Here is a 25,378-nt window from a genome sequence, read left to right on the forward strand (position 1 = left end):
TCACACGGGATTGATGGTGGACGGGACATGCGACCAAGGCCAAATGTGACTGTCTGACACTCAGACTAGACTTGAAGCCAAGGGAGGGTGTCTCCTTCATTCAGTGAGTTACTCTCAGTGTCTCCAGATGTCATGCCAGAGTAGGTGCTTTATATACCTTGTTGAATGAACTCCATCCAGAAATATCCTAGATATATGGTTGTCCTGGGAACACCCCATTCCCCCAGAGATCCGTAAATGTCTATACTAAGGACAAGCAGCAAGGCCAGCAGGATGGAATCTCAAACTCCTTGACAGGGTGCTCTGCATGTGCTTTTCCAAACTCAGAAAGGCCACAAGCCAGCGATGGCACAGGAAGACTACTTTTCATGGGATACAGAGAAATAATCACCAAAAACAACCCCAGCATGGCCCACAGCCCTCTCAGAGTCAGACAGCAGGGAAGTTCTGGATGGCTGATCCCATTCATCCCTGGGAGAACCCTAGCAAGTTCATCCTACCCCACCCCACTGTCCACAGGAGCCAACCGAAGCTCAGAATGATGTGGTGACATTCCCAAGACACCCAGCTGACAGTGGGCAGAGTCACCACTGTGCTGAGGAGGAGGAGGGCAGTCACCTGGGAAACAGCTGGTCCAGGACCCGGTGGGATGAGCCGAAAACCAAGTAGTTGCTCATGGATGTGGTACCACTGCAGATGATGACTCTACCTGGGAAGGCTGGTACCAGGGACTCTGACAGGTGCTCCATCCTGCCTGCCTGGAGGGCACGCATCCTGCAGGCCTCGTTTAGACAGAAACTGAACTCACCTCCACTCTGGGTGGGATGAAGAGAGACATAGAGTCAGTGGCACCACCGTGAACCAACAGGAGCCTCGAGGTCTGCAGCTCACCCGGGAACTCCTAGCCCCTGCCAGACGTGTGCCACAGGAGAGACAGGGGCTCCCACACTCAGCAAGGTTCTGGGCTTTCAAAGTACAATCTGACTTTGGGCGGTGAAGGATTCAACATTCACCTCCCTTGAGGCCATTTGCTCACTGAGGAACAACAGACCTCCCTCTGTGAAGAGCACCAGCCCAGTGAATCCTCAACAGACACCCCCTCTCTAGAGAGGAGAATAGAGGCTTAGGCATGCCAAGTGGCTTCTCAAGGTCCTGTGGGTCAGAACTGAGAACCGGCCCAAGTGAGGGCTGAGAGACCTTCCCTCTAACTGCCTGAGGCTTCATCGGACCCTGACATGGAGGGAAATGTTATGTGGCCACCTCACCCCTCCCCGGTCTGGAAACAGTGCACAGGGCAGTGACACGCTCTGAGAATCCCTTTGACTTCCAAAACACGCTGATGGTTGTTTCTCTTACATCAAAGGGAGTTTGGAGACCCTCCTTATCGAGGTTCCATGTTCCAAAAAAGGCAAAATTCAAAGATACTCAGGGCCTAGTGGGAAGTGACAATGACATCAATGTTTTCTCTAATCTTCCTTGGAAATTGCAAGGAGTGCCCTCCTACCCTGCTATGTAGCTGGTGGGGAGAAGAGGAAGTCCAGATTCCTTTGGGAATGGGACTGTGGGACACTCAGGGTGGACAGCCCTGTTAGGGTCCCAGGAGAACGGCAGTTTGAGTTTGGATTCTGGGCCAGCCCTGGTCATCTCAGGGTCCTGGGTGGGAAGACCCCTCCGTGCCCACTCTCACCTCAGAGCAGCCCTGGTTATTGATGGTGGCGAGGTTCAGCTGCCCCCTGTCCAGTGAGATGGAGTACCCGAAGCCATCTGTCAGCTCTTCGACCACCTCCTGTGTGCAGCTCTGCAAAGACAGTGCCCGAGAGCCAGGCCGGGAGGTCTGAGGGGCCTACCTCGGCTTGCTCACAGGAAGAAACCCCAGCATACATCAGGTACCCAGCAGCATCTACATAGACCTCCAGCAAGGGAGGGAATGAGATGACACCCGGATGGCTCGGGACTAACCTATGGGTAGAGGCGCTTGGTCCCCAGCACCCACTCTCCCATCCTGCTAGCCACCACCTAGGCTGGGAACATGACACCCTGCCAGTCTTCCAACACAGAGCAAACGGCTCCTGCCCAGGGTGGGTCCTCGCTCAGCCCCGCCGTCCCTCACTCCACTCCCCCCAACACACAAGGAGGCTCAAAGGGGTGTGGGGGTGGCACCCAGTTGTGGCCTAACCCGGTTGGCCTGCCCTGTGTTACCTGAGGGCTCCTCCTGACAAATGGCCAGTGGCGGTACAGGTGAGGGCCAAGCCAGTGTCTATAGTGACTGAAAAGGCTCTTTTTCTTGGCTTTCCTGAAACCAGAGCCTCGACAAGTCGGGAGACAACAGGAGAACATGCTATTCTCTTGAATGTCTCCACTCAAGTGAGCTCGATAGGAGGCTATGTCTAGAATGTGGGCGCCTGGAGGCCAGTGTGCTAAGTTCTGTTGGGGTCTGTCTCCAAGGAAGTGAGGTGACGTCCTCAGGGTTCCCTTACCTGGGCACCTTCCTTCAATCACACCCACCAAAAACCCCTCTGGGTTCTTGGCTGCTCACCCTCCTTGCCCATATCATCTCCATAACTGCACACAAATACCCATCACAGTGCCCCACACAAGACCTTGAGATGGAACCAGGGTTCCAGCTTGAGGACATACAGCTGAGTTCCGACCTCTTTTGGCCTACAAGCTCTTTGTACTGGGAACGCCATTGTGCATCCCAGGGCCTCCTCAATCACCCAACCTGCACGAAGGGGATGATGCCAGAAATATCTCCCTCGGGACGTCCTCAGGTGTAGAAGAGACAATAGCGACAACACCTGTGGTCTGGTTTCCATGTGTCTGATGCACGCACTTAGAGATGAAAGAATGACAAGAAGGGGTGGAATGTAGTGTGGAGTACCCCTCAAAACAGGCTGGGTTCCAGCTCTGTGACCTTGAGAAAATCACTGCCCTTCTGGGCCTCATTTCCAGGTCTGTAGCTTTAACAAGTGGAAATTATGCAAAATTCAGATATTTCCATTCACTGGCATGAAACCTTGGATGGTCTCCTGTTTGGCTTAGAATCAGACCCAAGTGCCTCATGTCGGCCTGCATGGTGGGAAGCCTCCACCATGGCTCCCGGTGCTCACTGTCTTCTGCTGTGCGCATCCTTGTGGAACCACACAGTGGTTAGGAACTGGCTTCTGAACAGAATGCAGCCAAGGTGATGGGATGGCACACAACCCAGGATTAAGAATAAAAATCCTGGCCCTTCCTTCTTACTCATTTTCTCCAGCCCCCTCCCTGTTTCCCTCCTCCTGTTTCCATCTTTCTCTCTCTCTCTTCCTCTTAATTCTCTGGAACTGGGGGAGCAAGTGCGCATGTTTTCAGTTGCCATATGAAGAGGCTCTATAGGAGAGAACGGAGGGAATGATTGGCCAACAGACAGGCAGGATCTCAGATTTTCAGCCTCTGCTTCAGAGAGACCTTGAGGCAGAAGCACCCAGCCGAGCTGTGCCCCCTTCCTGGCACACAGAATTTGTGAGATGTTAAGGATTTGTACTTTTTGGGTTCAAGCTCTTGGAGCAATGTTGTCAGAGAGCAATGGCAAAAAGCACAGTTTACCAGTTCCCACCACCTGGCCCTGCTGTGCCCCCATCTGCCCTCCTCTCCCTTCTCAGGCTCCTTCCAGCCACACCGCCACCTTTCTGCCCTTCTCTGGTCACATTCACTTCTTCCTGTGAGTCTCTGCACCAGTGGTGCCTTCTTGACACTCAAACTGTTCCCAGACACAGGCAGACATGCCTGTCATCTGTCACTCTGCTCACAGCAAATGTCACCACCGTGAGGCCTTTCAGAGCCTCCCAGGCACAGTCTCCACTGTCACAGATCTCCCACCTGCAAGGCCATCTCATGATGTCCTCCTTCTTAGTCTCATCTGGATAAAGTGAGTCCATGAAAGAGGGCTTTCTGCTTGGAGGACGCAGATGCAGCTTCTTCCGGTTTCCTCAGGAACATGACTGTCTCTTCTGGGCTGAATGTTTCCCCTCCCAAGTCCATTGTGAAAGGAAACCCACATTCCCTCGCTTTCAAGGGTCTGGTTTCCCCAAGAACACAGGGAGACTACCCTCTCCCTCGAATGCAGCACCAGCCCCTACACCCACAGCCAGAAAATTAGCACCCAGCTTGAAACACAAGCAGATCCTGAAGTCAGTTCCTGCTGAGGCCTCCCATCCATTTTGTAATCCCATGGGAACTCCTGAGCTCACCTTTCCCCTCAGACCCAGCTCCCAGCCTCCCCTTGGCTTCTTAGAGAACCGTGGGATTTCCCAGAAGCACTCCCAGCCTGGGCAAGAAATGTTTTGAAATGTTCTCTATGTATTTTCCAGGACATGGGATATGGGGAGAAGTCATTTTGGTTCTGTATGTGCAACAGTTTTGATGCGAATAGCATCTTTTTCAGACAGAGATCCAAGAGTGGGGCTACTGGTTGTAACAAGAAAATGGATACACTGAGCCAACTTCTTAAGGTGTCAAATGTTAGAAAGCAAAGAACATAGTTAAGAGCAGAGAATATGGAGCCACATCTTATGTTCAAATTCCACCTCAATCACTTCCTAGATATTGGTAGTGGGCAAGTTACTCGCCTCATCGATGCCTCACTTTCTTCATCTGTTGTCGGCAAGAATGATAAGTGTACCTAATTCGTGAGGCTATGGAGAGCATTAAAGGAGTTAATGTTTCAAAACGCTTGCAACGTCCAGCACATTACAAGCACTCTACCTATCCATTATAAATGAGATGCAAATGTTCTTCTGATGCTATCTGTTTGCTCCAGAAGGGAAACTAGTGCCTGGATGGATGTAGACAGCTATCCCTGAGACAGGACGGATCGATGAATGAACAACACTGTTGAATGCATTACCAATGGCACATCCGCCTCCCTACGGACATTCCCAAGCACAATCACACCCAAGCATCCCTCCTCTGTCCTGCATCGTCTTCTGGGATTCTAATCAGGAATCACCGGGGCTTCTTGAACCCTGGGACCCACACCCACTACAGGTTCTCTTCTCTCTGGCAGCAAGCCCCAGGCCTTGTCCTAATGGCTGCAGCCCACAGGCTCTGCAATCTGATCATTTTCTTCACTTGAGGGAGAAGTGCCATCCTCAGAGCTGGGCACACACAGTGTGAGCCTTGGAGGGAATGTCTCCCTGGCCAGTGGCAGGTGGAAGAGTGCCGTGACGGGGTGGGATTTGGGGAGAGTCCTCCAGGTGTGGTCAGAAGGGGCCCAGCCAGGGTATTTGTCAGCAAGTACTGGTCTGGTTGGTGGACCTTGGTGGCAAAAGAGTGGCGGGGGCAGCATGTTTCAGAGGTCCTGGCACAAGACAATCCATAGGATGATCATGAAGTCAGAATCAGCCTAATGATGTCCAACTCAATCCACGGTCATCTGTTCCCTGACTGACTCACTAATCCAGGAGTGATTTACAAGCGTGATATTCGTGTTCTACCATCTTTTCATTGATTGGCAGGAGCTATTATTCTCTACACAACTTGTATATTTTTACATAGGAAAGGGAAGGTAAGTTCTGTAACAAGGCTTCTTGCAAAGTTCTCCCTAATATATTGAATCACTAACAGAATCCACCGCTGGGAACCTCTAGAAAGATCCTGACCTTTACTCTCTGGTTTTAGATCTTCCTGATTGGTAAATTTTCTTGACTCCTGGCTGCTTTCCTGAGGTTCGTCCACTTAGGACAATGTAGGAGTGCAACCTCTTGCCACTTGAGAAGAGTGGTGCAACTCTATGATGATGTTGGTCTTGTTTTCTATGTGTGTGTGTGTGTGTTTGTGTGTTTATGTGTGTATGAGACTGTTTTCTGCATCTTGCCCTGTGGGTCAGATCGACTCCTTTCCTGGGAAAAATTGTCTCTAACCACTTTCTCTGGGCTTTATTCTCATGGCTTGAACAGTGCTATACGACAGTAGAATTTCTCAATCTGTCTTATGGAATTTAATTTTTTTTAGTAGCCACATTTAAAAAAGTAAAAATAAACAGGTGAAACTAATTTTAATATTATATTTAAACCCATTATAACCAAGCTATTATCATTTGTCCATGCAATCTATATAAAAATTAATAATGAAATAGTTCACATTCTTTTTCTTTTTAATTGGGATCTACAAATCCATTTAGAGCACAGTCTTCATTTGTAAGTTGTATATTTTCTCATCTGCAGTATCTGTATTGGGATACTATAATGCTCACAGTTGTAACCTAAGATTCACATATCTAAGGAGCTCCAAGCTTATCAAAGTTTCCCACTGAATGATCATGTCAGATGAATGATGAAAAGCCCCTATTGGTCTAGTAATAAAGGAGTCAGTGTGGCTTTACAAGGGAAGAACCTATAGAATGGTGAGGGCAGATGGAGCATGGGGTCTTCTGAGGAGGTTTTTGGAGGTGAGGCCACAGAAACACATAAGGTAGATGACCTTTTCTCACTGGTTCATGTCAAAAGGGAAGGAGAAGAGACAGCAATTTCTCTGTGAAATATCAGGCAAGTTAAGGGACCCTGAATATGTATGAAGGAAAAAGAAGTGTGGGGAACATTGAAAACAGGCTTTGTGGAAAATCAAGGAGTAAATATGCCAATACATAAAAGAAATTAGAATTTCCAGGCATTAGGGATGCTTCCCAGTTGATGCAGCTGATTTTGCATTTACACTGGTACCAAAAAAATCATGTTTTGTCATAGAATCATAAGATTGGCAGCAGCTAAGTCATGGCAGATAATCAGGATCTTCTCGGGTTGAAATTTTACAAGACAGATATGATGAGCAGTAAGAAATTTTGGATGGCTCCAAGGGAATTACTGAGATCATAGACCACAGATTGCAGCAATGGCAGGATAGGGGAAGAGAAATTAAGCTGAGAACACGGTGATGTGGCATCACTTCCGATCTTGAGGAATGAGTATCTGTTGTTTGAGTGTTTGAGCAAAATCCGGCCATCAGGGATTTGTGGTGGGTTAATATGTTTCTGAATTATTTATTTTTGAACATGATCCTTTGGGTTAATGGAAACATGTGGGACAGGGGAGTCAGTCACTCAGAGTTGGGCAGATGACAATTTCACAACAGGTTCAAGCTCTAAAGGAGCTATGAACACCAGCTGGCCAATGGGAGACACTAACTGCACAACAGATCCTTAGCAAAGCACACATATTTATAATATCCAAAGAGCTCTTACAACCCAATAGTAAGAAGACAAGCGACGCTTCCCTGCTTACTAGGAGACAGCAGTTCAGGCATGTGATGAGCACCAGGAGTCCTGCTAAGCAGATGAGGATGATGGCCCAGAAGGGGAGGTCTGGGGAGACAAATGCTGGCCTGAGCCACCTCCTGCTATTCCCCCAGGGCTCCTGCTGTTTGCCCACTGTGCTCAGCTATCCTTGACATGGTCTGGACAGCTTTCATAATCAGCCAAGACCCTGTGTGCCAGGTGCTCTTTGATGAGGCACAGCATCAAGATATGAAGCACAAGCCCCACCCTGGGCTAGGACTTCCTTGAGACTTACTAGAATTCTCAGTCAAGGCATCACTTCTGTTGGTAAAGTACCCTGGAAGTCAATAAAATGGAGAATACATGTGAATGTGTTTTACTTTTTTAAATAAAATTTTTCAAACAGGTAGAAAAGTAGAACAATATTGGAAACATCCATGACCTATATTTAACAATGTAAACATCATCCGATTAAAACCATATTTCATCCAATGTGTAAATTATTCAGACCTGCCACCCATGCTTTCTCCCATATTTTCACTGAAATATTAAAGTCAAGTAGACATCCTGATATTTCACCCCATTTCAGTTTGCATATCTGAAAAATTAGGACACTTTGCTACATAATCCAAGGCCATTATCACATTACAAGAGTGTAACAAATTAAATCAAATTTATACCTCTGGGCACAGAGGACTGAAATTGCACCAGGCCATCTTATGGTGGTGAGGGGGAGAACGGCTCATCAGTTGGCAAGACCATGGGACCTCTTTAAATTTGTAAATTCCCTCTCAAATGATTTCTTCCCTATCTAGAAACACATTCATCCCCTTCTCCTTTACCATGTGTTTCATATTCATATGCCAGGATTCACCTACAATGGAATTTCCTTCAGGATGTTTTCTCTTATTACCACTCCAAAGTATGGAATGGCTCACATCAAATCATTTATAACTTTCAATCATCTATTCCTGTTATTGCCAACTACGCCATCTACTCTAGAGGGTAGAGACACAGAGCACTCATTGGGCACCAGGGGAGGGTTGCTGGTCCCTCTACTTGTGCAACCTCTCTCCAGGTCGCTTCTTAGAGATGTGTTGTCCAATATGGAGCAGCAAATGCTCTTTTACATTAAAATTAATTCTAATTGAATAAAATTAAAAGTCTAGTACCTCAGTAACATTAAAAATCAGTAACCATAAAAACCAATCACAATGCTGCCCTTCAAGTACTCAATAGCCACATGTGTCCTGACAAATGGAAATGGCGAGCTATAGGATATATTGGAGTATATGAGGAAGCCATTTGGTGTAAACCTAATTTGGCCTGACTTTCTTTTCCCGAAGGGGCCTGACATGGTCATCAAGCATGTGTTGTATATCTGCTTTAAACATTTCCTATGGCAAGAACAAATGCCCTTAAGATAAAGGTGCAACTTCCCCCAACACTGGCCTTTCTCTTAAGGATAAGCATCTTTCCTTAGGCTAGGAGATGATTGTTGTGCTCACCTTTGACCACCCAGCTCACCTGTGACCACCCAGCTAAAAACAACAGACCTGCCATTCTGCTGTGTCCACCAAGACAGCAGACCTACCTGCTGTGTCCATCAATCGCTGTGCCGACAAAGCAGTCTTGTGACCATTCAATCATATGTGAAACATCCTGTTTGGGGGTATATAACCACTCTGTACACACCACTTCTTTGATGCCCTTCCTTCCTCTGGGAAGAAAGGCCCTGGGCCACGTTCCTCACATTTTAGCTCAGAATAAACTCACCCAAATTTTCATTTATAGATTGGTTATGGATTGTTTTTGTTGACATTTCGTGGCATAGTCGTGGCAGGATTTCAGAGAAACCCACCAGAGACCACCTGAAATCTACACTGAACCAGCATTTGGCACCAATAGGGGCCCATTGAGCCCCTTGATCACTGCATGCTTCAGGTGACCCTGGTGAGTTATCCTGAAAGCCAGACCTCCTTATTTTATGTTGATAGTCCAAGAGTTTATATTAGCTCTTTAAGGTCTTAAGACTAGGTGTCTTAAGGGGTACTGGTACATCCCCTAGGTAAGAGGAACCTAGGAGGAATTTGCTAGGCCAGAGCAGCCTAGAGGAACTTTGGAGTGAATGGGGAAGGCTGACCTTTTTAATTTGGCTTTAAAATTGGAAAGAATTGTGTTTGTAAAGTCTGAACAAACTGCTTGATAGAGAAATGAGAGACTGCAGGTGTTCAGCTCCGAAGAAAAGGGACACCTGCTCCTCCTGGCCTTTACCAAAAGGAGTCCTTAGGTGACTAAGGGCCTCAGCACGAGTGTCAGAGGATCAATCCTCAGGAAGTGCAGTGGTCCCATAGGGAACTCTATTATCATTCACGTTACCTAATTATAGGCCACTCCTTTCTCCCCCTGTCATCCTACCACTACCAGCCTCAAGTCAAGGCAAGCCTGCAAGAGTGAGAAGAGCCAGCTGCAGCCACCCACCCTACCCAGGGGAGAGCCTCTGGGAGACCAGCCACCCTGATCCCAATGGAGCCCGGCTGTGACACTCAGTGATGATTGGCATGTATGGTTTTAGCCTCCGAGCTGTGGGTAGATGGGATGCAGCTACAGACAAGAATGAACGGTGAGGGCCTGGTGCTAGAACAGCCCCATCTTCACCCCAAAAGAGGGGGACAGCGCTGTTTGCAGGACGCTGCCCCGAGACTTGGTTTGAGGCATTTTCTGAAGGGCCCAAATCGTCTGACCCCTTAAGCCCTCTCTGATGACGCGTTATCTCCCCAGGTGTCTGTGACTTTGTCCTCATGCTCCGTGCTAATTCCGCACTTTTCCCCAGTGTTCAGGCTCCCTTGTTTTGTGCCGAGCCAGGTCATGTTGGGGTGGCCGTCTGCTGCCTGCGGGGAGGATTCTGGGACCTCATCCCAGCCCTGCGGGAGAGCTCGGCGAAGGATGTGCAGCATCCCGGGCACAGCCGAGGATGCAGTGATGACTCCCAGCACCAGCCACGCTGAATTAGAGAGAAATGCGTGTTGTGCAGGTAGTGACATAGCAATAAGATTAACGAAGTGTGTTTGCCTCCAACTCTTCGAGGCGGAGTCTGAGTGAGGCTTTAGCTCCTGGAAGGTGATCCCAGAGACAGGGGGACCAGGTAAAGATGAGGAGGCAGAAGCTGTGTGGGGCTGTGGGTTCACTGGTGGCCCCCACAGACCCTGGGCCGCCATCCCTCACACCTGCTGAGGGGCATGTGGACGACCTGCCTCTCAGCAGCATCACCCAAACAGCCGCAGGGAGCCACGGGCAGCAAGTTACGCAGTGGCAGGATGTGACTCCCCACTCGTGGGCTGTGGTCCTGCCTGTGGCCAGCGAGCTAGTTGGAGAAGCTGTCCCTGCTTCAGTGGCTGGAACTGCCCGTCCCTACCACTGGGGTTGCAGTTGCCTCCGCTGACTCAAGGGGCCCAGCACCATGGTGTCAGCTCTGATCTCCAGAGGACAGCTGACCCTCTCTGCACACTGACCAGCTCTGCTGCACCTCCACCTCGCTCACTGAAGACCACCCTTTGTGGGCCAGGACCTCAGCAGGGAGCATGGGCCAGCACAGCCGTGTCACCAACCCTCATCACCACCTACCCTGTGCCAGTCCTTGTGGGTCCACCTGCCCTGTTTCCCTGGGTCCTGATGGTTTGTGTTCTCTGGGTTTAACCTGTTTGTTGGATTTCTATCTGGCATTGTGCTGGGATCTGACCCTGGTCATTATTCTAGAAGAGCGGGGGGAGACCAGCTGAGGTGAGGAAGACGATGCTTACACAAGCCCAGGGAGGCCTGGCATGACCTCTGGCCTCCAGGTAAGGGGGCCTCTGTCCTCTGTCAGGGAGAGGGACTGCCCCTTCCAGCTCAGAGAGCCCAGGACTCCAGGGGAACCTGCCTGAACATCCCTGATGAGGCTCCGGGTGCCCTCACTGCCTGTGGGGCCTGGCCGCGGTGTGGAGGGCTGTGAGAGCCCACAGCTACCACCCCGTGGCTCAGCCACTCACTGGCCATGCCAGGGGAGCAGCTGCAGCTGTTCAGCCTTCACAGCAGGCCCCCATGGATGCCATGCTCTGTCTTCAAGGCTCTGCAGCTGCCTTCCACAGTCTTTCACCGTGCCGCCCCTCACCTGCCCAGCCGTCTACATCACCAGGAAACCCAGATTCCCCTCCCACTCCCTCCACCGAGATTCTCTGTAAATGGGATGTCACCTATGATGGGGTGATCACCACCTCATCTTCTAGGGGCCAGGGCCCTGTCAGCCCCTGAGCAGAGTGCCCACCCGCACAGTCCCTTCCTGGGGCTCTGCCCTCAGTTCTCCACCCCAGAATCTGGGCTGAGATGATGCCATCTAGAGAGGGGACCCCAGGGAGCAAAGGTGAGAAAACAGCCAGACAGAGGTGGAGAAGTCCAGTAGATGGTGTGCTGCATTCAAGCAAATCCCAGCTCCTGGCTCTGGGCTCCAAACTCCTGGACCTGCTGAGAAGCCTGGAGAACCACCCTCAGAATTGCCGATCTACAGGGAGAAGGTCTCCCAGCTCCCACCAGTGGAGGGTGCCAGAGAGGCACCAACACCCCTGCACTTGAGGGCTGCACACGTGAGTGTTAGTTGGCTGCTGTCACAATGATGCTAAGTAACCACCCGCCCCAGTGCAGCATCTTAGATTACAGGCATTTATTGTCACTCCTGGGTGGGGAGAGACCAGCGGGGATGGAGACAGGGTGTGTGTGGGGTGGAGCAGGTGGAATCCCAGTGAGGACCTGGAGGAGCGTGTGTAGGGGCCGCCAGGCCCGGCCAGCATAGCATCAGAGAGAATGGTCATGCAGGCACCTTGGGGACATCCCCAGGACAGACACAGTCCTTGCATGTGAGGATCTAGCCACCTTGGCTGCTGTGTTGAAAACTGAGAAGGCAGAGACAGGCACAATCTGCATTTAAACGAAAAGGATACAGAAGTAATATCAGAGGCAGCCCCACCACCGTGGCCTCTATTAATACAACTAATGACTGGATTAGCTGAGGCTGCGCATTGCTCTCCTCATTTTTTTCTACTTAGATAATGCAGTTGCCAAACTTTGCTGCCTACTGTGTGGGTGAGAGGTCCATGCTGAGGGGCTCTGCCTGGGAGCCAGGCGCTCAGGACGCTGTCAGACACTGTCTGGTCCACACGCCCTCTGATCCACCTGAGCATCTGACCACACCTCGGCGTGTGCATCGGCCACCAGCCTGGAAACCAGATGTCCACCTTCAATTCAGCCTACCTCCTCCTTCAGATCACTCGCTTGACCTCATGCTGTGTTCTTTTGTGAGGATTTTCTATCTGACTATCTGCATAGCAGTCATAATTAAAATATGATTTTTGATACTATCTTTAATATTTATTCTCTATGCCTATTAAAGAGGAATCTCAATATGCCTTATTTCTATCATATTAATCTATGCATATATAAAAGTTGAACTTTGCATGGTTTTTTAAGCCCATTTGAAAAATGAGTTAACCATTCTCCCAAAATAACATGATAGCACATATTCATAAGTAACATGATTGGTTTTGAATTGAAGCTGTTCTACAGAGAAGCTGAAGGACTTCTGAATGCTCTGCGCCATGTAAGCATGTTTCATATAATAGGTTTGGAAACCAGCCTACGGTAGTCGCCTTTGACAGACAACAGCTGAGGAGCAGCTGCAGGATGAGAGGAGGAGCCATGGGGACACTTGACTTGTCTCACTTTCCCTTGAGGGGAACTCGCAGGATTTTCTACCTATGAGGTTCCATCTTCCCCAAGATGAGCCCAGGCAGACAGACTACACGACGGGGACGACTGTGAACACCCGGCTCATCCGGTGCCAGTTTTACATTGTCGGTGTGTTTGTTTATACCCTCTGTTAAGACTCTGCTGGTCTCTTCAGAAGGTACAAAGTAGAATAATTCACAATCCCATGCCTAATAAAAGTGCACTTTGGTGATGGGGAAAGGAGTGCCTGCCTGGCTTTTACTTCATGTTCCTGAAAGCTGCTCCTTTTCCTCATTACTCTGGAAGACTCAGGGACCAGGTCTCACCCATCCCTTCCCTCTAATTCTCCATCATCGCCCTTTCCACATGGGGCTTCCTGACATCCACGCTAGTGTCATTGAATTGACAGCCGACATGGGGAGAAGAGGCATCGTACACAGTGCTGAGTCCTCCTATTTTGTAACAGTCAAGGTTCAACAAGAGAATCAGAATCAGTAGAAAGTGACCACAGGTGGACTTTTCACAAGGAGTCAGCTTTCGCGACTATGCAGACTGACCGGGCAAGTCCAGGAAGGGAAGGCTGGAGCTCTGGGTGCAGGCTGGAGCCGCTCTGCACAGGTGGCATTCCTTCTTCCTCAGAGAAGACTCAGTGCTGCTCTTAAGGCCTTTGAGCTTATTGGACCCGAGCCACCCAGACTACCCAGCATAATGTCCCTTCCTTCAAGTCAGCTGATGTTGACTTTGATCCCATCTGCAAACACCTTCATGGCAACACCTGGATCAGTGTTTGACTGAATAGCTGTCACCATATTCTAGCCAAGGTGATACACAAAACTAACCATTATGGTCCACACATTTTCAACTTGGCACCCATTTGAATCTCCTTAAGCCATACTTAATCCCCTAATAAAGACAGTAAGAAAGGCATGCTTTCACCTAATATGATATTACTGTCTTTTGTATAACCAAAAACGCATTAACCTTTTCCCCAGAAAAGGATGCAGAGTCCTTGGGTGACACTCACTCTTCTCTTTGATGTCCTGTAACCTAAATGTTAGAACATAAAATTGACTGTTATTAACACATCTTACATTAGATGATAATGGAATAAGAAAGGGAAGAAAACAAATACGTTAGCTTAATTGATCTGCCTGTCTATCATCTATCTATCTATATCCATCTATCTATGTACACACACACAGACAGACAGACATTCATGACAAAATAAGGAGGAAACACTCTTGTTGATTACAGTCCTCATTTCTGTAACTGGGGTCACGTGGTCATAGCTGCCATCATAAACAGATTCTTCCACCTCCCACTCTATATTCCCTTTATGCCTGTAAGAACATCAGCTGGTCATGGTCTTTACCTGGTGTGGTGACCAAAACCTTCATTCCTGAAGGATCGGGGTCATGATGGGCAGCCCAGGCTGCATGGCCCATGGTCAAGCGTTCAGTCTCTACTAAGGCCCAGTAGCAGGCCAACTTTATGTATCAAAAAGATGATTACACTTTTCGTGAATACGGCATATCTCTCCACTCACATAGGTCTTATGTAATGTCCATAAAATAAAGTTTTATAATTTTCTCCATTATATTTTAAATGTTTTTTCAGAAACACCCAAGTACTTTATATTTTTGTTGTTATTATAAATGGCTATTTTTTAATTACACGTTTAGTCATTTTGGCATATAGAAACATGACTCATACTGGTGTATGGATCATATACCCAGCCTTTCTGTTAGATTTTATTGTTTATGATAATTTCACTGTGTTATTAGTTTTGCACTTCCCTTTGTCTACGAATTATGACAGTTCTCCATCGTCCCCCTGATTTTTAGACACCTTGATCCCTCTCCTTTCTCGTTGTGCTGTTTGGGTCACCAAGAGAAGTCACAGTGGACATCCTATTGTTTTCTAATGCTTCTGTCCTTCTCTGTTAACACTGGGGTTGGCAATGTTTTAGGTTATGATTTTCCAAAGGGCTGTAACGAGTGTGTTAACCTGAATTCGGTGTTTCCCCCTGGCAGATAACTATGACGAGCCACTAGTTTCTGCCCTGACCCGTCCTCCTCCAGCAGCTTCTCTGAACTGTCCAGCAACCACAGTCCTGGGTTTGTAAGACTTAACCAAAGAGATGGTAAGTCAACTTCCTACCTCCTATTGATCGTGTTAGGCCCATGATTTTCAAAATCCCTGCACTTCTTTTGACAAAGTATTACAAGTGAATTATCTATTGCACAGAAAATAAAATTCCAAACAAATATTTAAACAGATTTACAAGCATGCTTCCATTTGAAATTTATAGTGTGTAGATATTGTCTATCTGTTGATCACCAAGAACGGCAAAGCTGGTTTGTCTCCCTGCACATTGGGGCCATGGAGCGAATCATGGCTGAAATTGTTTGACCTGCGTGCACATAAATATTTTGTAGTCATTTTACCATGAAAAGGTTTAAACACCTTTGGATATACTGTGGGGAACTGGAATTGCGCCCCCCCTCCCCAAGATACCTCTCTGGCATGAGGATTATTTGGGGCTGGTTACTTTTAAAAACTGCAGACACGAGAGAAACTCTGAAAAGTAGAATTTACTTACCCTTTGTTGAGAGACATTTACATTGTAAAGCAAATCTCCACCTGTAAAGGTGTCTCCCTCTCTGAACCAGGAAGAAGGAGGGATGACCTTATCTCTAGAAACTCTTAACAATGCAGAAGGCAAGGACTTAAGTCTGTATATAATCTTACTCTTGTTTACTGTGCTTTTTTGGTAATCTCCCATAACTGACTCTCTCCACCCCCAACATCCTCCTTTGCCTTTAGCTTAGGATGATATTTAAGGTGAGAACCTCAGCCATTTTGGTGAGTTACTCAGTTTTTCTGGGTCTCTCTCCTGTATACATGTTGTAAAGCTTTGTTTAATTTTCTCCTGTTATTCTGTCTCATGTGAATTTAATTCATTGTCTGGCCAGAAGGACCCAGAGTGGTTAGAGAAAGTATCTTCCTCCCCTACAAAGGTGTGTAAGGTTCTTATTGCCTCCATAGCAGACCCCATTAAAAATTCAGTGGCTTAACCCAGAAATAAAACCACACATCTATGGACAGCTAATCTTCGACAAAGGAGTTGAGGGCATACAATGGAGAAAAGAAAGTCTTTTCAACAAGTGGTGCTGGGGAAACTGGAAAGCCACATGTAAAAGAATGAAAATTGACCATTCTTTTTCACCATTCACCAAAATAAACTTAAAATGGATCAAAGAACTAAAGGTGTGATATGAAACCATAAGGCTTCTATAAGAAAATGTAGGCAATATACTCTTTGACATCAGTATTAAAAGGATCTTTTCAGACAAAAAATATTTGCAAGTCATACATCCAACAAAGGCTTAATATCCATAATATATAAAGAACTCACACAACTCAACAACAAAAAATCAAACAACCTGATCAAAAAATGGGCAGGAGACATGAATAGACATTTCTCCAAAGAAGGTATATGGATGGCCAATATGTGCATGAAAAGATGTTCATCATCGCTGATCATCAGGGAAATGCAAATCAAAACTCCTCTAAGATATCATTTGACACCCATTAGAATGACAAAAATAACTAAAACAAATAGTAGCAAATGTTGGAGAGGTAATAGAGAAAAAGGAACCCTCATACACTGCTGGTGGGAATGCAAACTGGTGCAGCCACTATGGAAAACAGTATGGAGATTCCTCAAAAAATTAAAAATAGAACTACCATATGATCCAGCTATCCCACTACTGGGTATCTACCCAAAGAGCTTGAAGTCAGCAATTCCAAAAGTCCCATGCACCACAATGTTCATTGCAGCATTATTTACAATAGCCAAGACGTGGAAGCAACCCAAGTGCCCATCAACAGATGATTGGATAAAGAAGATGTGGTGTATATATACAATGGAATACTACTCAGCCATAAAACAGAACAAAATCATCCCATTTGCAACAACATGGATGGACCTTGAGGGAATTATGCTAAGTGAAATAAGCCAGATAGAGAAGGACAATATCTGTATGACTCCACTCATATGAAGAATTTGAAAATGTAGACAAAGAGAACAGATTAGTGGCTACCAGGGGAAAGGTGGGGTGGAGGGCGGGCACAAAGAGTAAAGGGGTGCACCTACAACACGACTGACAAACAATAATGTACAACTGAAATTTCACAAGTTTGTAACCTATCATTAACTCAATAAAAATTTTAAAAAAAGAGTGAGACAGCTGGCTCTCAATGCCTATAATATGTTGACTTACTGGTCACTGTGAAATGTATTCTTTTTTTAATTAATAGAATTTTTTTTAGAACAGTTTAGGTTTGCAGTAAAATTAAGCAGACAGTAGAGCGAGTTCCCACATACCCCCTCATGCCCCCACCACATACACACACACGCAGAGTTTCCCCTATTATTAACATCTTGCATTAGTGTGGTGCATCTGTTACAACTGATGAGCCAACAGGATATAATATTATTAACTGGAGTCCACTGTTGCCATTAGGGTTCACTATTGGTGTTGTACATTCTATGGATTTTGCGAAATGCGTAATCTCACGTCTCCACCATTACAGTATCATACACAGCAGTTTCACTCTCACAAAAGTCCTCTGTGCCCCACCTGTTCATCCTGCCCTCCTCACCCCTGGCAAACACCGATCTTTACAGTCTCTAGGGTTTTCTCTTTTCCAGCATGTCATTTAGTTGGAATCATACAGCGTGGAGCCTTTTCAGATTGGCTTCTCTCACTTAGTGATGTGCATTTAAGTTTCCTCTGTGTCTTTTCATGGCTTTACCACTCCTTGGAGCCTGGCTCTGGCCCAATGGTGTGGGTCTGAGGTGGGCTCCACTTCACAGTTCAGCTCCCCGCCCCTCCCCTGGCCTCTGTGTCATACCCACAGCATCCCGCTGTGTCCCCCCAGGTTCTCTGCTCAGGGCTGGGGTGACGGGGAGCACCGGGCTCTGTGCTCTCTTGCTGCTGTTTCTCCTCTTGCCCTCTGTCACTTTGCCATCTATCAGTTCTCTGTGTAGGATGCTGAGGTGCAGTTTGCTCCATGAGGCCCCCCTCACTGCCCTGCAGGGCATTTGCCACGGTTCCTTCTGCCATCACGCCTCCCCCCACCCCCCATGGATCTCACCAGCAGCACCACCCCTGAGTGAGCTCCTGATCCTGCTTCAGATGCCCTGATTTTAGTTTCTCCAGAGTCTGGGAACTCCTTGCAGCAGGGCTGTGTCCTAGTATCCTTGTGTCTCAGATAGACATTCGGCTCCACTGTAAGCTAGCTGCACCGCGACGAGTCCTGTAAAGTGTTAAGGCTTGATGGTGAGCACCCCAGCACGAAGGCCAGGGAGACACTGGTTCTGAGAGTATATGGCCTCACTGGGTGTCCATCCGTCACATGGAGCACTTGGACCCTCAGTGGACACTTGGCCTCCAGTGTGAGGAAGTCACATGACCCGGCAGCACACAGATGATTCCATTCAATCCTTCATTATGTGATGCATATAATCACGAGGGCATTTATTCTAGATTTAGAGATGCACACGTTCTTGCCCGGGTCTCACCTCCTTCCAGACACATTCTAACATTTCCTCCTCTTCCTGTGTCCTTCCTGTTTCCTCTCCACCAACAAGAGCCGGGGGCTGGATGCCGCTGGTGTCTGACAAGAACCAGTGGCTGCAGATCGACCTTGGAGAGAGGGCAGAGGTCACCACGGTGGCCACTCAGGGCCGGTCCGGGAGGTCCGACCTGGTGACCAGCTACCTCCTGATGTTCAGCGACAGCAGCAGGAACTGGAAGCAGTACTGGAAGGAAAGCATCTCCATATGTCCCATTGGTGTGACACGACTCCCGGGGCCACTGCAGGGCGACTCCTCCCCCAGCCACAAAGGTCTCGAATCCAGCAGAGAAATGGAACCTGCAGAATTACTTTGCCGAGCTTTTTGTGCATTTTCAGATGCATGACACATGCATAACTTAGCAGGTCTCCAAAAGTGAAATCATTTTAGAGCATATTGGAAAAATTGAAGAGAAAGTCCTTTGTTTCACTGAACGTGTGGACAGCGTCGCATGTAACAAGCTGTGTGCCACAGCACAGAGGCCGCACTGTCTCCGAGTCATTTCACACGCACACAGGGGCCATTGTCTTCACTCCTTTGATCCCAAGTTTCTGAAGGGCACCACTGAATGACCTCCGTTCCTGGCATGTGCAGAAATGCAGAAATTGCCACATACAGTCTGCAGGGTCTGTCCTTCCTTCTGTGGCCACGTTTAGCGAGTCTTTGGGTAGAGACCTCAGTGGGATTCTGTGACCTTGTGTCTCTGAACACCAGTGCTTCTTTGGGACAGAGTGTTTTTGTTTGGTTAACTTTTGTGACTTAGAAAGTTATACAATTGACTGCATCTCTTTTATTACAGGATCATTTAAGGAACCTTTGCTAACCTTTCTTCAACCTTGCCTATCTCTGACAATGGTTTAAAATGTTGGATTTTGTGGCTGGGGTGTGGGCTGATAAAGGACGGACTGGCCATTTAAAGAGGCAGGTTATTTAAAGAAGGCAGTGATGACAAAGCCACAAATGGGAAAGTAGCACTGAGGGAGCAAGCTCCAAGGAGACTGTCAGCAAAAAGACCTCCTTCTTTTCTGATCTAAAATGACATACAAAAGTTAGTCTGGGTTTGTGCCCACCAAGTACCATGTCGCAGCTGGATAACCCTTGATTCTTTGTTCTGAGCTGTCGTGACGAGGGGAGGATGCAGAAAGTAACCATCAGTGATGAGCAGACAGCGAGGGGACCCATCCTAATGTGTGTAGGGATGTGGGGTGGTATCCCATTATGGTTTTGATTTGCATTTTCCTTTTTTTTGGTGGGGGGGAAGATCAGCCCTGAGCTAGCATCTGATGCCAATCCTCCTCTTTTTGCTGAGGAAGACTGGCCTTGAGCTAACATCTGTGCCCATCTTCTTCTACTTTATATGTGGGACGCCTACCACAGTGTGGTCTGTCAAGCAGTGCCGTGTGCCCACCTGGGACCCGAACCGGTGAACCCCGGGCCGCCAAAGCAGAGCATGAAAAGTAAACTGCTGCACCACCAGGCAGGCCCCTTTTAACCAGAGCTGGTTTTACTTTAAGAGAAGTAAAATCTTACAGTTAATAATTACTAGTTTTATCCTGTTGTACTCACTTAAGTAAAACAGGCTGCTCCTGCTGTCTCCAGCACTGTCATTTGTGTTAGTTAGCTCCTTTATAATAAATCAACATCTTATTAGAAATACTGCCTTTTCCATATGCATTTGTTTTAGATTGAAATTGTAAAAGTCAGAAGTAGTTAAGTATTTACTTTCATCCCTTAAAATATTAACACTCTTGTTAATGAAAATAATATACTTACCCTTACCCATGTCAGCATGTTTGTAGATCTCTGACTTTTTAAATTATTGTTGGTGTCTGTGCCTTTGAAATGAGGAGTCTTTGGATAAATACCCAGTAATGGGATAGCTGGGTTGTATGGTAGTTCTATTTTTAACTTTTTGAGGAATCTCCATCCTGTTTTCCATAGTGGCTGCACCGCTTTCCATTCCCACTAGCAGTGCACGAGGGTTCCCTTCTCTCAACAACCTCTCCAACACTTATTTCTTGTCTTGTTAATTATAGCCATTCTGATAGGAGTGAGGTGATATTTCACTGGAGTTTTGATTTCCATTTCCCTAGTAATTAGTGATGTTGAACATCTTTTCCCGTGACTGTCGGCCATCTGTATATCTTCTTTGGAAAGATATCTGTTCAGATCCTCCGCCACCCCCCGCTTTTTTTGTGTGTGAGAAAGATTGGCCCTGAGCTAACATCTGTTGCCAACCCTCCTCCTTTTGCTTGAGGAAGATTGCTCAATGCTCCTTATGGACCTTCTGTCAACAAGAGAGACCCGTCTGAGTGGAAAAATGGAATAAGTCAAAGAACCAGGACCTGGCAGGTTGCCCTGAGCAAGTGAACGGTGAGAATCTAGGGGTGTTTTCCTGTTCTCTCTTCTCTTGCTCTCTCTCGCAATCTCTCTCTTTCTTACACAGAATTTTTAGCATCTGAAAACACCTGATCGATTCTCCAGCTGCCATTTCTCTTTAATGAAGGTTCCCATTATCGCTGCCCCATTTCTTAGGAGCGGGCGCCTTAGCCCCAGACCCACCCCAGGCTTGTTCCCTAGCACAGACATGAGCTTGGGCTCTGAATAGGGGCACAGAGCTGAAGGGGCACGGGGGAGGGGGAGGAGGAAGATTTGGAGGAGGATGAGGAGGATGTGGAAGAGGAGGAGGATGTGGAGGAGGAGGATGTGGAGGAGCAGGATGTGGAGGAGGAGGAGGGTGTGGAGGAGGAGGAGGAGGACGACGACGAGGATGTGGAGAACGAAGTGGATGTGGATGGATAAACAAACTTTTGTCTACTCAAACAATGGAATATTATTCAGCAATAAAAAAGAAATGAACTATCAAGTCATGAAAAAAACATGGAGGAATCTTAAATGCATATTTCTTAGTGAAAGAAGCCAATTGGAAAAGGCTACATACTATATGATTGCAATTATATGCCATTTTGGAAAAGGCAAAACCAGGGAGATGGTAAAAAGTTCAGTAGTTAGCAGGGCTTGGGCAGAGGGAGGGAGGAATGAATAGGAGGAGCACAGAGGAGTTTTAGGCAGAGAAATTATGCTGTGTGATACTGTAAAAGTGGGCAGATGTCCTTATACATTCGTCAAAGCCCATTAAAGATAAAACACACAGAGTGAACCCTAATATAAGCTGTTTACTTTATAATATTGTATCAATGTTGGCTCATCAAATATAACCAATGTATCTCACAAATGCAAAATATTTTAACAAGGGAAAGTGTGTGTGAACTGGGATATGAGGAGGGATATTGGAACTCGTGCTGCCTGCAGAACATATATATATATATTATATATATATATATATATTTTGGTCAGAAAGATTGGTCTTGGGCTAACAAGTATCACTAATCTTCCTCTTTTTGCTTGAGGAAGACTGCTGCTGAGCTAACATCTGTGCCAATCTTCCTATATTTTGTATGTGGGACACCACCACAGCATGGCTTCATGAGTGGTACATAGGTCTGCACCTGGGATCGAGCCTGAAAAATCTGGGCCACCAAAGTTGAATGTATGAACTTAACCACTATGCCACCCGGCCAGCCCCATGCTGAATTTTTCTATAAACTTAACACTATGCTAAAAAGGAAAGACTATTAATAAAAAAATTAAATTCTAGAACAGGAAATTATTTGAGTACTGATAAATAAAATAATGAGTGATATTAATTGGTAAGTCCCAAATATTCATAAATATTAAATAATTTAGATTAAAAGAAACATCCAAAACGTATGGGTTTTTTCTTTTTACATTTTTGAATTTCCTATTACAAAGGCAATGCATGTTCAATATATAAAAATAAGAAAATAAAGCATAAAATAACATGAAATACTCATTATTCTGTCACAGCTATTAAATGGCACAATCTAAACTTGGATACATACGTTCCCAGATGCTTGGTAATGAATATATTACAGTATATCCCCTCCTTTGATACCTTTTTAATGCAAATTTAATCTACTTAGTTCATCAATTTTTAGATAAGTAGATTTACCAACAAAGTATTTGATATAGATTTTGTGCTAAACCCAGAGACCAAGAGGAAAATACTAGATTAGAAATAGAAACAAAAAGCAAGAAAATGGAAAGTATTCTGAAAAAAGGAGTTTCACAGGACCACGTTTTGAAACATAGAATCTGAGATATTCATTACAAACGGAATCCATCCCTTTGACTAAACTGTGCTGTGGAACTATTTGCCCAGGAAATGGGCTCCTAAACTCGTCCATCCACACCAACCTACAGAGACAGCACAGGTTCTCAGTGTTGGAGAATGCAGGGCTGAGGAGCAGTGATGGGCACAGCAGCTCTGGGGAGGCGCTCGGCCCCCAGTCCTCCAGGAACACCCACAAGTGGAAACAGTATCCAGCATCCTTTCCATCTCCTTCTCCTGGCTTGGGATACCAAGAAGGGCTGGGAGAGTTCATCCTTGAGAGGTAAAGGGGAAGGGGATGAAGTGGATTTCTAGGGAGGTCAGAACATTAGCATCCTTTTGGCCAGAGCCAAGCCCCAGGAAGATAGAGAGGGTAGCACAGAGCTCCCACCTGGGGCACACTTTGCACATGCCAGCTTCAGCACGTTTGACCTAGAAGGTGCTGGAAGGTAGTGGTCATGGCTCTGAACTGGAGGGAAATGGGTAGAGTAAATGTAAGACCCCAGATCTTGGTCTGCTCTGGAGGGCTTCTCAGGACCTTGCTGCTGTTTACTTGTTCACTGCCGTTGTGACATAAGGGATGTTTATTTCCTTTTTCCTTACTTGGTGGTGAGGTTAGCACTAAGAATGTCATTCTCTGTGGACAAAGCCACTGACAGCCAGGCCTCACCTAGTTCCCCAAGACTCATACTCCTGGATGACTCCTTGCACCTTCTTGGTAAAGCTGACTGTGTCCTCCTCTCATGCCATAACGTGGAAGGAAAGACAGAAATTTAAAACTCACCATGAAAACACATGGTAATAATTGCTGCATGGATACATGTTAAAATTAGAATTTAAGAAGTCAAAAGATTTTGTGCATCCTCAAGTTAACATCCACAAAGTACTTACTTAATTTTCTGTCATTACAAAAACACTTCCTGTTTTTCCAAAGAGAAAGATAATCACATTATGGTGAATAAATCTGGCAAAAAGTCAACCAATGTGATATACCACATTAGAAAAATGCAGAATAAAACTCACATGATCATCTCAATAGATGCAGAGAAAGCATTTGACAAGACCCAACAGCCATTTGTGATAAAAACTGTCAATAAAATGGGGATAGAAGTAAAGTACCTCAACATGATAAAGGCCATATATGACAAATCCACAGCCGACATCATACTCAATGGTGAAAATCCAAAAGCTATTCCTCTAAGAATGGGTGCAAGACAAGATGCCCATTCTCTCCACTCTTATTCAACACAGTGCTGGATGTCCTAGCTAGAGTGATTAGGCAAGAAAAAGAAATAAAAGGATCCAAATGGGAAAAGAAGTAAAACTTTCATTATTTGTGGATCATATGATTCTATAAATAGAAAACCGTAAAGAATCCACCAAAAACCTATTGGAAATAATCAACAAATGCAGTAACGTTTCAGGATACAAAATCAACATACAAAAATCATTTGCATTTATATATACTAATAATGAACAAGGCAGAAGGAGAAATCAAGAATGCAATCCCATTTAAAATCAGCACAAAAAGAATAAAATACCTAGGAATAAATTTAACCAAGGAGGTGAAAGACCTGTACACTGAAAACTGTAAGATATTATTGAGAGAAACTGAGGAAGACATAAAGAAATGGAAAGATATTCCATGCTCACGGATTGGAAGCATAAACATAGTTACAATGTTCGTATTACCTAAAGCAATCTGTAGATTAAATGCAATCCCAATCAGAATCCCAATGACATTTTTCATGGAAAAACAACAAAGAACCCTAAGATTTATATGGAACAAGAAAAAACCCTGAATAGCCCAAGCGGTCCCGAGAAAAAAGAACAAAGTTGGAGGTATCACACTCCCTGAGTTCAAAATAGACTACAAAGCAATAGTAAACAAAATGGTGTGGTACTGGCAGCAAAAGAGACACACAGATCAATGGAAAAGAGTTGAGAACCCAGAAATAAAACCACACATCTGTGGAGAGCTAATCTTCAACAAAGGAGCCAAGAATATGTAGTGGAGAAAGGAAAGTCTCTTCAAGTAAATGGGGATGGGAAAACTGGACAGCCACACACAGAAGAATGAAAGCAGACCACTATCTTACACCGTACACAAAAATCAACTCAAGCTGAATTAAAGACTTGAATGTCAGACCTGAAACCACAAAACTCTTAGAAGAAATCATAAGCAGTACACTCTTTGACATCAGTCTTAGTGATAACTATTTTGTGTGTGTGTGTGTGAGGAAGATTGGTTCTGAGATAACATGTGTTGCCAATCTTCTTCTTTTGGCTTGAAGAAGATTATCGCTGAACTAACATCTGCTCCAATCTTCCTCTATTTTATGTGGGATGCTGCCACAGCATGGCTTAATGAGTGGTGCTAGGTCCGTGCCTGAGATCTGAACCTGTGGACTCCGGGCTGCCGAAGCAGAGCATGCAAACTTAAACACTGTGCCACTGGGATTGCCCCAGCTATATCATTTTGAATACCATGTCTCCTCAGGCAAGGGAAAGAAAAGAAAAAATAAACAAATGGGAC

At 46.1% G+C, this 25,378-nt stretch overlaps 1 protein-coding gene across 4 annotated transcripts in view; it reads right to left on the reverse strand.

Moving 5' to 3' along the window:
* Positions 1-25,378, reverse strand: part of LOC103545303 (ral guanine nucleotide dissociation stimulator-like) — a 254,438-nt gene that overhangs the window by 117,230 nt on the left and 111,830 nt on the right. For 3 of the 4 annotated variants that reach the window (XM_070593036.1, XM_070593035.1, XM_070593037.1), the window contains one exon: positions 1,688-1,798. In XM_070593036.1, coding sequence (XP_070449137.1) covers positions 1,688-1,798 — 111 coding nt within the window. Of the gene's footprint in view, positions 1-1,687; positions 1,799-2,199; positions 2,415-25,378 lie in introns of those variants that run through there. The other variant, XM_070593043.1, reaches the window with a different exon arrangement.

The sequence above is a fragment of the Equus przewalskii genome, chromosome 25 (assembly GCF_037783145.1).
Source record: "Equus przewalskii isolate Varuska chromosome 25, EquPr2, whole genome shotgun sequence".
Taxonomy (NCBI): domain Eukaryota; kingdom Metazoa; phylum Chordata; class Mammalia; order Perissodactyla; family Equidae; genus Equus; species Equus przewalskii.